At 36.6% G+C, this 14,523-nt stretch overlaps 1 protein-coding gene across 6 annotated transcripts in view; it reads right to left on the reverse strand.

Moving 5' to 3' along the window:
* The window catches only part of CDK8 (cyclin dependent kinase 8), a 140,805-nt gene that overhangs the window by 17,622 nt on the left and 108,660 nt on the right, over nt 1–14,523 (reverse strand). For all 6 annotated transcript variants that reach the window (XM_020997190.2, XM_078147070.1, XM_020997193.2 and 3 more), the window contains one exon: nt 1,519–1,576. In XM_020997190.2, the coding sequence (XP_020852849.1) occupies nt 1,519–1,576 (58 nt within the window). The remainder of the gene's footprint in view (nt 1–1,518; nt 1,577–14,523) is intronic.

Consider the following 14,523-nt stretch of genomic DNA (forward strand, 5'->3'; position numbering starts at 1 on the left):
CTTAAAGTATTTGAATAAGAAAATACAGTAATCACTAATCTGGCAAAGGATTATAATTCTATATAATCATATTTCAAGAGATGACTGCAGTTAAAAGTAACTTCCTTTCAAATGTGCCAATCTGCGCACATTAGCTTCTCCACCTCCTCCCATATCCCCTGAGGAACTTTTACCTTAATAAGAAGTTTAATAACACCAAATTAAAGAATTTAAATATTTTATGTAAAATCTTCCCCAATCTCACACTAAGGAGCACATGTAAAAGTACTGCTTGGCAAGTTCTCTCTATTTCTTAAGCTTTGCTAGAAAAAGTATTGCTTGGCAGGTTCTCTCATTTCTTAATTTGCTAGAAGCTTACATTGGAACTTTATCAAATTTGATGGACATCTTCTTTGATGCTCAATTTTCTATAGGTCTAAAGAGATGCTTAGTGGCCTGTCCTTCAGAAGATGTGATTTGAGAGTTACTATGAAGGACATACGATCAAAAATTTGCACAGTCTAAGTCATAAAAATTTAGATTGTGTAGCCAGGATGTATGTAATTGATATCAACTGAAAAGAAATATCAAGTAATTATACAGGTTAAGAGAGGTGAAGACATGAGAAGCTCATACTTTGGTACAGCAGAAACTGTCAGCTGATTATCTGATACAGAACTCTGCAAATCAAAATATTAAATTTGGTAGACAGGTCTACTAGTCTTCCTATTTTAAATTAAATATAATTTTGTGAAAGCGCTTCATCATTTCCTACTACAAAAACATAAAATAGTTTAAATATATATGACTAACACGACTAGGGAAATGACAGTGAAAAATGAGAGAAATGACACATTTGTTCTTTCCTTAGAGCTTCAGATCATCAAGAAATACATGGAATTATTATTTAATTTTTAATTAAACAATGCTATTAAAGTACATAGACCCCAGGGTATATAGAATACTTGTGTTATTTATTTGCTTTCAAAAAGACAAACACACCAGTATATTTTTAAAAGATAGACTGTTTTAGAATTTATTATTTTAACCTATCAGGCACAAATGGCTGGTTAACAGACTTTTAGCAAGAAATTGTAGCTTTTAATCCAGCCTTAGTCTACAGAAAAACAAGTGTATTTATAATTCTATTGCCCTCGATGAATAGAATTGATGGGTCTTGGTATGTGTTTTGTTCTATCACACGATACATAATGAGAGCTAGCACTAACTAGTCATATGAGTAGAGGTGAATCCAGTTTCTACATTAAATAACCTGTACAGGTTATATATAATGAAGAAATAGGTTTCTGGGGAAACATCCACTGCCTGCTTCATGAAAAGAATGCTTCAATCTCCAGGCCTATCTGGTACCTTTCATGAACGTGAAAACATTTTCAATTTGAATAAATGTTCTTTAAAAATCATTTCCACCATATGAACATATGTGTATCATTGTAAAACATTTTTTCAAAGTAATATAACTCCTCTTAAAAACTCTAAAAATGTGTAGCACTGTGACTTAACAAAGATATAACATACCAATTTTTACTCTTCCTCGCTCAGGACCTTCACCCATAACTAAAATATTAGCAGGTTTCTGCGGAAACAAAATATTTGTATGTTTTTAAGTAGACAACATGCCAGTACAAATAAAAATCCACTTGAAATTTAAAAAATACTAATTTACAAAACTGTCAATTGAATTCAGATCACCAAAGAAATGTTTATTTGTGGATATATACTATTGAGAACATTATGATTATCCAAAACAAAGTTTTTCTTTTTCCTTTTCCATAAGTAGAGCTAAGACTTATCTGAATTTCTTAAACAGCCATTGTTTTCACTTACATATTCCTAGTGAACTATTTAATAGGAAGCTGATAATTCAATTCAGCAAGCATTTATTAAATAGCTACCATGTGACAAAGCCCTGTGCTAGATGCTGGGGATAACAAAGACAAAAACAAAATGGTCCTTGCCCTCAGGGGGCTTACAGACTAGTGTATCATTTTCTTCTAAGTCCTTTAGTCAAATAAAAACATCCTGCATGATTTACATAAATCTTTCAAATATGAGTCAATATGAAAGAGCAAATAAGTTTCATGCAAATCTCTCCCAAGTAAACTGCAGAAAATCTTGTGAAAATAATGATTTTTCTTTAAAAAAAAATTAAACTAGAATTTAAAAGTACAAACTAAGAAAACTACTCATTCAATTTTAAAATCTCATTTTTAAAATCACTGACTTATCCCACAACTAAGAGTGGTTTTTAAAAATGCTAATAATTCCAAGTAGACATATTCATTAAAATACTTAATTTTCAATTTTCTCCCCAGTTTACCCTGATAGGCTTATTCATTCAATATGGCCGTAGTTTGCTAAATATTACAACTGTACTAGAACACAAAAGGGGGGGGGAATAATCCTAAAGATCACATTGAATATTTTTATTTCAATTGTGTTTACTCAATACAATAGGGTCTCCTAATCCTCTACTATACTAATAAAGCCTCTATACTGCCACTGCAAAAGATTCAATACCATACAAGATAATACCATTCAGCTACAAAAAAATAAAGATCTGGTTTTTTTTTTGGGGGGGGGGCTAGGCAATGGAGTTAAGTGACTTGCCCAGGATCACACAGCTAGTAAATATCAAGTACCTGAGGCCACATTTGAACTCAGGTCCTCCTGACTCTAGGGCCAGTGCTCTATTCACTGTGCCACCTAGCTGCCCCCAAGATCTGTTTTTGATATCAAAAAGAAAGAATATTACTGAGCTATTACTCTTTGTTTGCCATAAAGCTCCAGAGGTTAGAAATTCATAGAATTGTAAAACTCTAGGAATGGAAAGGACAAGATAAAATTTATTCTAAGCATCTAATTTTAGAAATGAAGTGACTAAGACCAAAGTGATTGCCCCAGGAAACAAAACAAATTAAAAATAAAACTATGATTAAAACTTGATTCTTAGCCCGATGCCCTTTCTATAATATGCTTGAAAAAAAAATACTACGTGACAAAGATTTTTCTGTTAGTGAATACTGACATGCTCATTTTTAATTTTTATTTTCTTCTGGAAAATGATACCAGAACGTAGCCAGTTTCTTAAATGCCATAAATGCATACACTTTTAACTGTGATAGGGTTCAATAACTGCCTTTTAAGAGGTATTCTTACCAATGTTCCTCCTAAGATTCATCCATGTGTGACCATAAACATCTAAAATTGCTTATACATACACTTTAGTTTATTGTAGGTCAGCTGGTTCATCATGGAGCCAGCATTTCATGAAAGAGAATAAAATCACGAGGTCATAGATGGAGAGTTGGAAGATACCTCATCTAGTCCAACTCCCTAATTTTAAAGATGAAGCAAGAGAAGTTATATCACCTGAAAATATCTGATCGTGTCTGATAGTGGAAGCTATGTAGGTTTAAGCCTATATGGGATGTTAGATCACTTGGGAGTAGTGGGTACTATAAATTTTGAGAGGCAGTACAGCCTAATGGACAGAGTGCTGAACTGGGAGATGTGAAGAGCTAGGTTCAAATCCAGCCTGACTTCTATTAACTGGGTCACTCCACAAAAAGCACTTAATCTCTCTGAGCCTCAATTTTTTCATCTGAAAGGATGGTTGGACTAGGTGCTTAAAAGGTCCCTTCTTCCAGCTTTGAATCTTTGATCTCATGACCCTATAAATGACATACTATATACTACTCTAGAATAGAACAAGCCAATTCCATCCAGCTCAATAAACATTTACTAAGAGTGCTGGGTTCAAGACAATAAAAGTGAAAGCCTCTATGGTCTCAGGGAATTTACTATATAAAAGATGGAAATGGCATGTACACAAATAAGTACAAGGTAAGAAGTGACAGGACAAAAGAAGAGATCAAGATGAAGCAATCTAATAAAATTTGAGCAGAATTTATGGTTGAAGAGAAATCAGAGAAGGGTTTATGGAGGAGGCGCACTTTAGTTGAGAGTTAAAAGAAAATAAGGCATTCAAAAACCATACATCTAGTCCATATCTCTCCATCTCCTCCATAAGAGCAGCTTGGGATACTTTAAACAAATTCTTTGCTCTACTACACATAAACTACACTTACAGATCTCCCCTGTTTAAATTTGTTATTTAAAAAAAAAAGAAAAGAAGCTTAGTCTGGCATGAATTGTTTTTTACCAGTCATCCTAGGTCTTTGTTATCAACGTTTCCTTTTTTTTTTTAAATGAACTAAGCTCTTTAGTATATACCATAGGCTAATCACCAATCACTTTCTTATCCATGTAACATAACAAAATCTACACCTTCTAGGAAAGAAGATCACCTCTACCCACCTGACTTGGCAGTGGGCATGATTCCTCCTCTAATGGTCCCCCAAGAACCTATTGGTATAGTTTATTTATCCTATTTATTTACTCCTATTTATCCAGGGAGCTGCTGGGACTAACCCCATTTCCCATTTGAACTTCACCAATCGCTCCAGCTTATTTATTAGTGTAGCATAGAAGGCCCCTAGCTAAAGCCTGGTGCATCTTCAGGTGGGACTCCCTAAAAGTTAGGTATTTGCTATGAAGTAGAGAGGTTACAAAAACAGGGCATAAACCCAGTTGACCAAATTCATCTTGGAAAAAGTTTACCCCTTTACTTGCTGTCTACTAATATCAGGGAGCTGCCTATAAAGGAAAACATCTTTATAAATCCAAGTATGCATAACTTCCCAATTCAGTTACCTAAAAAGAAACAGAGGGCAATCTCCATCTGGGCCCTCTAACTGATTCAGCTGACTTGTAAGGGCAAATCCTCTGAAGCTCTCCAGCCTATGGAACTCTGCAGCTGACAAATAGCCCTTGTGCTAATGATTCATTAACTTGATGTTTAGATTTCTTCTACAAAAATACAAATTTATTGAGGGTTAAAGCCAATCCACTCTGAGGCCTCCATTAAAAGGCCCAAGGATGTTGGCAGTACCAGAGAGGAGACATATTCTAAAGATGTTACAGAAGTGAAATTGACAGATCTTGGCAACAGCTTGGATGTGGGGGGAGGGGAGAGATAAGAAATAGTGGGAAGTCCAGCATGCCTCCTAGGTTGTAAGCCTGGGGGACTAGGAAGATGGTGGTGCCCTCAACAGTAACAGGGAAGTTTAAAAGAGGGGAGAGTTTGAAATGTAAAAACCACATGAAGAATACATGTGTCTGGGTTATAAATCAGTTAATTTGGTATATTTTGCTTATGACATTTTTGTTTTCAACCTAAAAGTTTGGTGGTATGTTTTTTCCCTAGCTGCCTATGTATCCTCTAGTACATTACTAGCTTTTGATTTCAACTAGGAGTTTGGGTCTTATTACATTAAAAAAACAAACAAAAAAAACCCTGAAAAAATTGTTGAAAATAAAAGTAACTTTGTACACAGTGGCAATGTGGTATAATACAAAGGACACCTGACGAGAAGTCAAGAAGACAGGGGTTCAAATCCTAGCTGTTTGCTTTTGTGAACTTGGGAAAGTCATCTCAGCTCTTTGAACCTCAGTTTCCCCATCCACAAAAGGAGAAATCCAAGCTTAAAACCAGAATATGTAGAATGTTATACTCAATATTCCCTCTCATTTTTGGTAATTATGAACAGATGAACAGCTCAATGAGCCAATAACTATGTTTGCTATATATAAAGCAAATTGGAAAGAAAATTTGGCTCATTATATCCCCTCTAGTTTTCTATAATGTGAACAGATGAGCAAATTCAGTGGGCTAACGACTGTGTTAGCTATATACAAAGCAAACTGGAAAGACTGAAAAAGGGTGAACAGAGTTTTTAGTTAGTGGATTGAAGGGAGAAGTCAACTCTTTTTTTTTCTTTTTGTGAGGCAATTGGGGTTAAGTGACTTGCTCAGGGTCACACAGCTAGTAAGTATCAAGTGTCTGGGGCTGGATTTGAACTCAGGTCCTCCTGACTCCAAGGCCAGAACTCTATCCACTTCACAACCTAGCTGCCCCAAGAGGTCAACTCTTGTTGGCTGTCTAACTCATCTGATCATCCCTGCAGCTCCCAAAAGGGAAAGGTGGGGTGGGAGGGAGGGTAGGTATAGTTTTACTTTTGTCTTTGTATTCCCAGTGTCCATCCTATATAATGCCTTTCACAAAACAGACAATTAATAAACACTTATTGATTGAATAAAGGAACCCATCCAGGGCTGTTCTACCAGAGAATATATTAAGGCCTAAGCTTAGTACCACCAGAATCAAAAGCAAGTATCTATTGGGCTGCTTGTCCCTCTCAGAATCACCTCATATCTATTTTGTATACACCTATATATGTATAAATTATTTCCCCTAAGTATATGGTAAGCTTTCTGGAATGCTGGGATTGTTTTCATTTTTGTCTTTGGACTTCACCATATTAAATGTCTATATCCAAAGGACAATGTTAAGCTAGGCACTGGGAATACAAATCCCTACCTTGCCCCCTTCCCCTCACTCCACCTTAACCTTTTGGGAGCAGGGGGTAAAATCAGAGGAGTTTGGCAATCAACAGAGCTGACCTTTCCCTCCAATCCATTCACTAAACTGTTTATTTTTGTTCAGGCTTTCCAGTTTGCTTTGTATATAGCAAGCACAGTTGTTGGCTCATTGAACTTGGTCATTTGTTCTCATTACTGAAAACTAGAGAGAATATTCTGGGTTTTAATAGGACAAAACTAAATATGAATGATTTCATAGAACTACAGGGTTTCAAAATTGAAACAGATCGGGCCCTTTTGTCTTACCTACATCTGAAAAACAATCCCTGCTATAACTGACAAGTGGTCATCCGGCCTCTGCACAAAGGACTCCAATGAAGGGGAACGCATCACCTCCCAAGACATTCCATTCCACTTTCAATTATTAAGAAGCTGTCTTATACATCAATAATAAATTTGTATCTTTGCAACTTCCACTGAGTGGCCTGAGTCTTCTCCCAATCGTCTTCTGACTGATCCTCACATGGCACTGCTCTCCTCTGATATTCTCTAGCTCACCAATATTATTCCTAACACTGTAGTGCCCAGAAATGAACACACTATTCTAGATGTGATCTTACTAAAAAACAACCTGACAACAGGATCATCATCATTTACTCATGGAAGCTATGACCCTCAGTGTAGCTCAAGATGGCATTAACTTATCTGGCTGTCACATCATGCTGACTTAATATTGAACTTGTAGCCCACCAATATCTACCTTAAGATATTTTAAAAAGTGTTGAGGAGCCATACTGGCCACATCTTGACTTCTGAAGTTGCTTTTTTGAAGTCAAATGTAAGACTTTATCTTTAATAAATTTCACCTTTTTCAATAAGTTGCAAAGTTCTAGACAAGGGCTTTTTTAATCCTGTCTCTGTAATTCAGTGTTGGTTATATCACCCAACTTTATGTCACCTGCACATTGATAAAGATGTAATCCTTGCTTTATCTGAGTCAGTGATAAAAATATTAAAAAGCACAGTGTCAAACACAGATTCCCAGGGCACTTTCTTGGAGATGACCACCTAACTGGATATCAGTTAACAACTACCCACAGTCTGACCATTCAGCTAATTTCAAATCTCTACAATTGTCAAAGCTAATGAATGGCCTTTTCTCAATCCTCATTTTTCTTGAACTTTCTGAAACCTTTGAAATGCTGATCACCCTCTTCTTGACATTCTCTTCTCTCTAGGCTTTGAGGACACTACTCTCCCCTGGTTCTCCTTCTACCTGAGTACTCTTTCTTAAGTCTTCTTTTCTAGATCTTCATCTAGCTCATGACAGCTAACCTGGGGTGTCCCCCGCAGAACTGTCCTCGCCCCTCTTCTCTTTCCCTTTATACTATACTACTTAGCAATTTCATCACCTCCCAGTGATTCAATTATCTCTATGCTGATGATTCTGAATCATTCTTATCCAGCCCTAACCTCTTTCCTGACCTCCAGTCTCACATTTCCAACTGCCTATTAGACATCTCAAACTGGATATGCCATAGATAGTGTAAACACAACATTTCCAAAACTGAACTAATTATCTTTCTCTGCAAAATCTCTCCTCTTCTTAACTTCCCTATTAGTCTGGAGGGTATTATCATCTTCCCAGTCACTCAGCCTCACAAACTAGGTGTCATCCTTAATCCCTCACTCTCTCACCCACCCTAGCCAATCTATTGCCAAGGCCTATTGATTTTACCTTTGTACGCCCCCTTCTCTAACAGCCTGCTGCAAGTCTGCTGATTGTTTTCCATGCCATAAGTCTTTCCCCACTACAAATTACCCTCCAATCAGCTGTTAAAAGTGATCTTTCTAAAGCCCAGGGCTGATCATGTCAATTCTCCCTCCTCCACCTCAATAAACTCCAGTGGCTCCCTATTATCCCAGGATGAAATATAAACACCTGTTTGACATTCAAAGCCATTTATAAACCTCTACCATCAACTTTTCCAGTCTTTTTGCACTTTATTCCCCCCACAAACATATTCTTAAGGACCAGTCTAAGTTCAGAGATGATCATCACCATAAGTTTGACCGTGATTAATTTTTTTGACAACTGAAACTCAATAAAGCAGGTGTAAGGTAGTTGCAGTGTGAACTGGCAGAGGGAGCATCCACAGGCATGAAATCATACATCCTTTAAGTACTGAAGAAGAGAGTAACTTTGTAGTGGTTCAGTAAGAACTCCAAATTTCATAGGAAAATTATTTAAGCGCTTTGCTTAAAGGTCTTGATCTATTTTCTAAATTTTCATTTTACCGGTTTTATAACTCACAGGCCATCATGGGGATTAGTGACTTAACTTAAATGATAGCAATCATTCAATGGTGTTAGAAATTTGATTATTGAACTTAAAAGTTTTGCTTTATTGTTACTGCTTCATTAAAAAAAAAACTTAAAAAAAGAAAAAAATACAATTTTTGCAACAATCTTACCTCAACATGAGCCTTGTGATAGGTAAATGTTTAAAGTGTTAAAACAAATATATAATATGATGGTCTTTTTTAATAAACAGAAGACAAAGGACTTTTCAGTTACTTCAAAAAGGCTAAATATCCTAAAGCTGCTTTCAGAAATCCATAGTAAGTTTTATGTTCTGTAAAATCAATAAGTGAGTTCCTTTAGAGATGTTTATCTGAAAATAATGTTGTCAATAACATTTACTTCTAGTCTACAGCTCTACATATTAAGAACTTTACATTGCCTTAAAATTGTAACAAACATACATTGGCACCTACAACTATAACATTCATCACTCTCTCCCCTACCCATTGAGAAGGCAAGAAATTAATGCCCACTATACATAAGAAGCCATGAAAAACATATTTCTGCATTAGCGATATTAAAAAAAAAATCAAGAAAAAGAAATATACTTAAATCTGCCTTGCCAGACCACCAGTTCTCCATCTGGTGGTGAATAACATTTTACATCATGAGCTCTTCGGAGTTGTGGTGGGCAACTGTATTGAACAGTTACTAAGCCTTTCACAGATGATCATCTTTACTTCCTACAATAGTCTTCTGGTTCCACTCACTTCACTTTGCATCAGTTCACTGAAGTCTTCCCAAGTGTTTTCTGAAACCATCCCCTTTATCATTTCTTACAGTGCAACAGTATTCCTTTACATTCATTTGCTCTAACTTGTTCAGCTATTCCCCAGGTGATGGGTGTGCCTTCAGTCTCCAGTGCTTTGCCACCACAAAATAACTGCTTAAATATTTTTGTATATATGTGCCCCTTTCCTTTTTCTTTTACCTCCTTAGGTAAACCTAGTAGCATAGCAGTATTGCTGAGTCAAAGGCATGCACAATTTTGTTCTCCAGAATGGTTGGACCAGTTCACAACTCCACCAAAAGTGCATTAGTATATCTATCTCTCCCACTATTTGTCATTTTTCTTTTCTGTCATGTCAGCCAATCTGATAGGAATAAAGTGGTACCATATGATTGTTTTAATTAGCATTTCTCTAATTATTGGTGATTCTGAGCATTTTTACATGACTACTGGTAGTTTTTTCTTCCTCTGAACTGCCTGTTTATATCCTTTGATTATTTATCAGTTGGTGAATAGCTCCTATTGGGATTTGAAATACATTCATAAAAAGGATAAATGCTTTTCCACAAGGGTCAGGGTAATTTTGGAGCAAAATAAAAGAAAGATATTAAACCTATATTCACATGGAAAAATATAGAACAGAAAAATTATTTTTGATATGTATGGAGGGGAAAATATTGCTACCTTGATGTTTCCCATGATGCCCCACTACTCATTGGGGAAAAAAAAAGAGTTCTGTAGAACACAGTTTGGAAAACCTTACTCTAAATATTTACGTTACCCTAGATGTGACTTGACTTCTTCAGACTGTTCAAAAAAAGAGTGACACAGGACCAATCAGTCAACAAACATTTAATAAGCACTTTCCATGTGTCAGGCACTGTGCTAAGAACTGAGTACATAAAGAAAGGCAAAATATAGTCCCTGACCTAAGGCCATGATAGGTTATATCCGAATGGTAAACGAGGGCAAACACCCAAAATGCCAGCTTATACTTGGATGCTGTTTATGTGAGCCCTTTATAAAAAGATGACACATATGTGAGGCCTGGAATCAGCCCCAATACTTCAGGGAGAAAAAAAGTAGCATATTGCTACAGGCTTCTGTTTCCAAATCTTAAAATCAGGGTCATCAAAGGCTCTTTTGGCAGCCTCTGAAAAGATTCAAAGGAGTAGAGTAAATCTGGATCATTCAACCCAATTCAATAAAGCTCTCACTACATGCCAAGGATTGTGCTAAGCCCTGGAAAAGGGGGGGGGGGGGAAAGCCTTGACCTTAAGGAATTTATATTCTATCAGGGCAAGAGAAAGTATGAAAAAACAAAAAATAAATCAAGTTAATACAAGGTGTGGGGTTTTTTTTTGGAGGGGGGGTGGATTAACTGCTGATTGAGTAGGATCATGAAAAGCTTCTTGTAAGAGGTTGTACTTGCACTGATTTTTGAAAGAAGCTAAGAATTATAAGAAGGTGAAGGTTGAAGTACATTCCAGACCAAGGAAATAGTCCATACAAAAGCATGGAGATAATAATGTCATGTATGAGGAATAGCCAGTAGAACAGAATGAATGGGTTGTACAGTGTGTGAAAGAAAATAGTATGTAATGACAATCGTTTGTAAATGCCAGCCAGCAAAATTTGTATTTGCTCCTAGAAGTAATAGAGAGCCAATGGGGCTTTTTGAGCAAGGAAGTCATATAGCCAGACCTGTGTTTTTGGAGGATGGACTAGGGAGGGGAGAGTTTTGAGACTGGAAGACCTATTACAGGATATTCTAATAGTCTAGATAAGCAGTTCCCAAAGTGTGGCCTAGGGACACTTTTATGTCCCTGAAATCCTTTCGAGGATCCACATAGTTAAAACTATTTTATTAAGACCTTTAATTTCTAATATGCTAAACATGAACAGATATTTACATTTAAAAAAGTCTCAAAAGGTCCTAATAATTATTTAAAAGCATAAAAGGATATTTAGACCAAAAAGTTTGAGAACCACTGATCTAGGTGAAAAGTGAATAAATACAGACATACCTTAGAGATATTGCTAGTTTGGTTCCAGACCACCACAATGAAGCAAATATTGCAATAAAGTGAGTCACACAAATTTTTTGGTTTTCCAGTGCACATAAAATTTATGTTTGTGCAATAGTGTAGTCTATTAAGTATGCAATAATATTATTTCTAAAAAAAAACCCCAATGTATATACATTAGTTTAAAAATACTTTATTGCTAAAAAATTGCTAACCAAAATCTGAGCATTCAATGAGTCATAATCCTTTTGTTGGTGGAGGGTCTTGCCTCAATGTTGATGGCTGCCAACTAATCAGGGTGGTGGTTGCTAAAGGTTGGGGCGGCTATGGCAATTTCTTAAAATAAGACAAGGAAGTTTGCCACATGAATTGACTCTTCCTTTCACTTGAATACTTAGAGGCCATTGTAGGGTCATTAATTGGCCTAATTTCAACATTGTTGTATCTCAGGGACAGGAAGGCCCAAGGAGAGGGAAAGAAATGGGGGAACAGCCAGTCAATGGAGCAGTCAGAACATACACAAAATTTATCGATTAAGTTTGCCATCCACTATGGACAGAGTTCATGGTACCCCAAAACAATTACAATAGTAACATCAATGATCACTGATCAGAGACCACCACAAGAGATACAAAAATAATGAAAAAGTTTGAAATATTGCAAGAATTACCAAAATGTGGAAAAAAAAAGAATTACCAAAATGTGACACAAAGGTATGATGTGAGCACATGTTGGTGAAAAAATGGCCCAAACAGACTTGCTGGATATAGGGTTGCCACAAACCTTCAATTTGTAAAAAGCAAAACAAAACAAAAAAAACACAGTATCTGCAAAGTGCAATAAAGTGACATACAATAAAATGAGGTTTGCCTGTATAAGGGAAAATGTGGAGACAGAATTGAAGAGCTTTGGCAAATGATGAGATATAGGGGACAAGGGAGAAATAAAAATCAAATATGACTCCAATAATGCAACCTTGGTGACTAGAAGGACAGAAATAAGGAGAGAGTACTATTTCTAAGGTTATCTACTGAGGAGGGGAAAAGGACTGGTAACCTGTGACTTCTTTACCCCCACCCTATGCTTATCCCCTCCAGCTTAAGCAGAGAGCAGAACTCATGTTGAAACTGGAGACGCTGCCCTACCACCTTAGAGATCTGTGGCATCATTCGTCAGGTTTCTACTACTACCAGTAAGAAGTGACATAGAGAGGTTCCACAAACTTCTTTTTAAATGAAGGAGTCCTTACAGGTAGTACAAAGGCACGAAGGAAAGGAGGATAAGGGAGAGGAGGAGGGATAAGGGGGAAAGCATCCAATGGGAAAAGGAAAGGAAGAGTGTCAAGAGGATTAGGGGGAAGGGCTCTTTAAAGTACCTGCTCAGCTGAGCACAGTGGAGCTAGAAATGACAAGATTTATCATTAGAGTGGATATTGCAGTGAGAGTGACAACTCAAGGATGGACCAAGAACAAGAATCTGGCTAACTCGAAGTATGGTGATGATAGTAATAGAGAAGCTTGGAGGAAGGTTTGAGAGGAAGGATAACGAGTTCTGTTTTGGACAAATTAAGTTTCAGATGCCTATAAGGAACAGTTCAAAATATATAATAGGCCATTGGTGATAGAAGATTGGAGCTAAGAAGAGATACGAGAGCTAGATATACAGATCTGGGATGATAACTGGAAACCTTGGGAGCTGATAAGAGTGAGCAAATGAGGAAAATGTAGAGAGAAAAGAAAAGAGAGTGTAGGAGAGATTACATATACCATGTGTATATGGATACATACATAGATGATGATCCAGCAAAGTAGACCAAGGAGAACCAGGAGAGACCATCCAGATGGGGAAAGTGGTCAACAGTGTCAACTGCTATGAAGATGGGCATATACAGAATGATGAAGCCCGAGCAAAGGGCATTAGATTTGGCAATTAATTTTAGCTGAATGGTGATGTCGCAAGTCAGAATATAAGAGAAGTCGCGGCAACAAACATAAAAGATTTTGTTTTTGTACAAATTTGGCTACGGACAGGGTAATAACTTGAGGGGATAGGAGACCTGAACACATTTATAGAGAACAGAGAAAAAGCCAGTGGACAAAAAAAGAAAAAAAAACAATTAGAGAGAGATGAGATGACTGTGACCAGGGGAATTTGGCACCTTTTCATGAGTCAAAAATAAATTAATGGGGGCAGCTAGGTGGTGCAGTGGATAGAGCACCAGCCCTGAAGTCAGGAGGACCTGAGTTCAAATCCAGCCTCAGACCAAACACTTGACACTTATTAGCTGTGTGACCCTGGGCAAGTCACTTTACCCCAACTGCCTGAATGAATGAATGAATTTGTGAAATACTTGGGAGCATACTAACCACAACACATAGGAAACTTATATTACTACAACTACAAAACACTCCTTATAGAAATATAGACTTAAATAAGTAGAGAAATATTGTTTGTGGGTAGGCTGAGACAACATAATAAAAAATGACAATATTACCTGAACAAAATTTATTCAGTACCATACCAATCAAACTACCGAAAGATGTTAGAGTTTAAAAAAAAAAAGGCATTCATCTGGAGGAAAAAAAAGTAAAGAATCACAGGGAAATAATGAAAAAAAGGGGGAAAGGGAGTCTAGCAATACTAGATCTCAAACTATAACACAAAGCAATAATCTTAAAATTATTTGGTACTACTGAAAAAATAGAGGTCAATCAGGGGAAGAGATGAGGTATACTATATACAAAAGCAAATGAACCTTGTAGCCTACTGTTTAATATATAGTTCAATATGAATAAATGCAGAGTGAAATGAGCAGAACAAGGAGAATAATTTATACAATAACAACACTGTAGAAATAAATAGTGAAAGACTTAAGAACTCTGATCAACACAAAGGACTAACCATGACTCTAAAGAATGCTACCTAGCTGCAGAAAGAGATATGATGGACTTAAAATGC

Source organism: Phascolarctos cinereus, unplaced genomic scaffold (genome assembly GCF_003287225.1).
Source record: "Phascolarctos cinereus isolate Bilbo 61053 unplaced genomic scaffold, phaCin_HiC Scaffold_726;HRSCAF=1367, whole genome shotgun sequence".
In the NCBI taxonomy this organism is placed as follows: Eukaryota; Metazoa; Chordata; class Mammalia; order Diprotodontia; family Phascolarctidae; genus Phascolarctos; species Phascolarctos cinereus.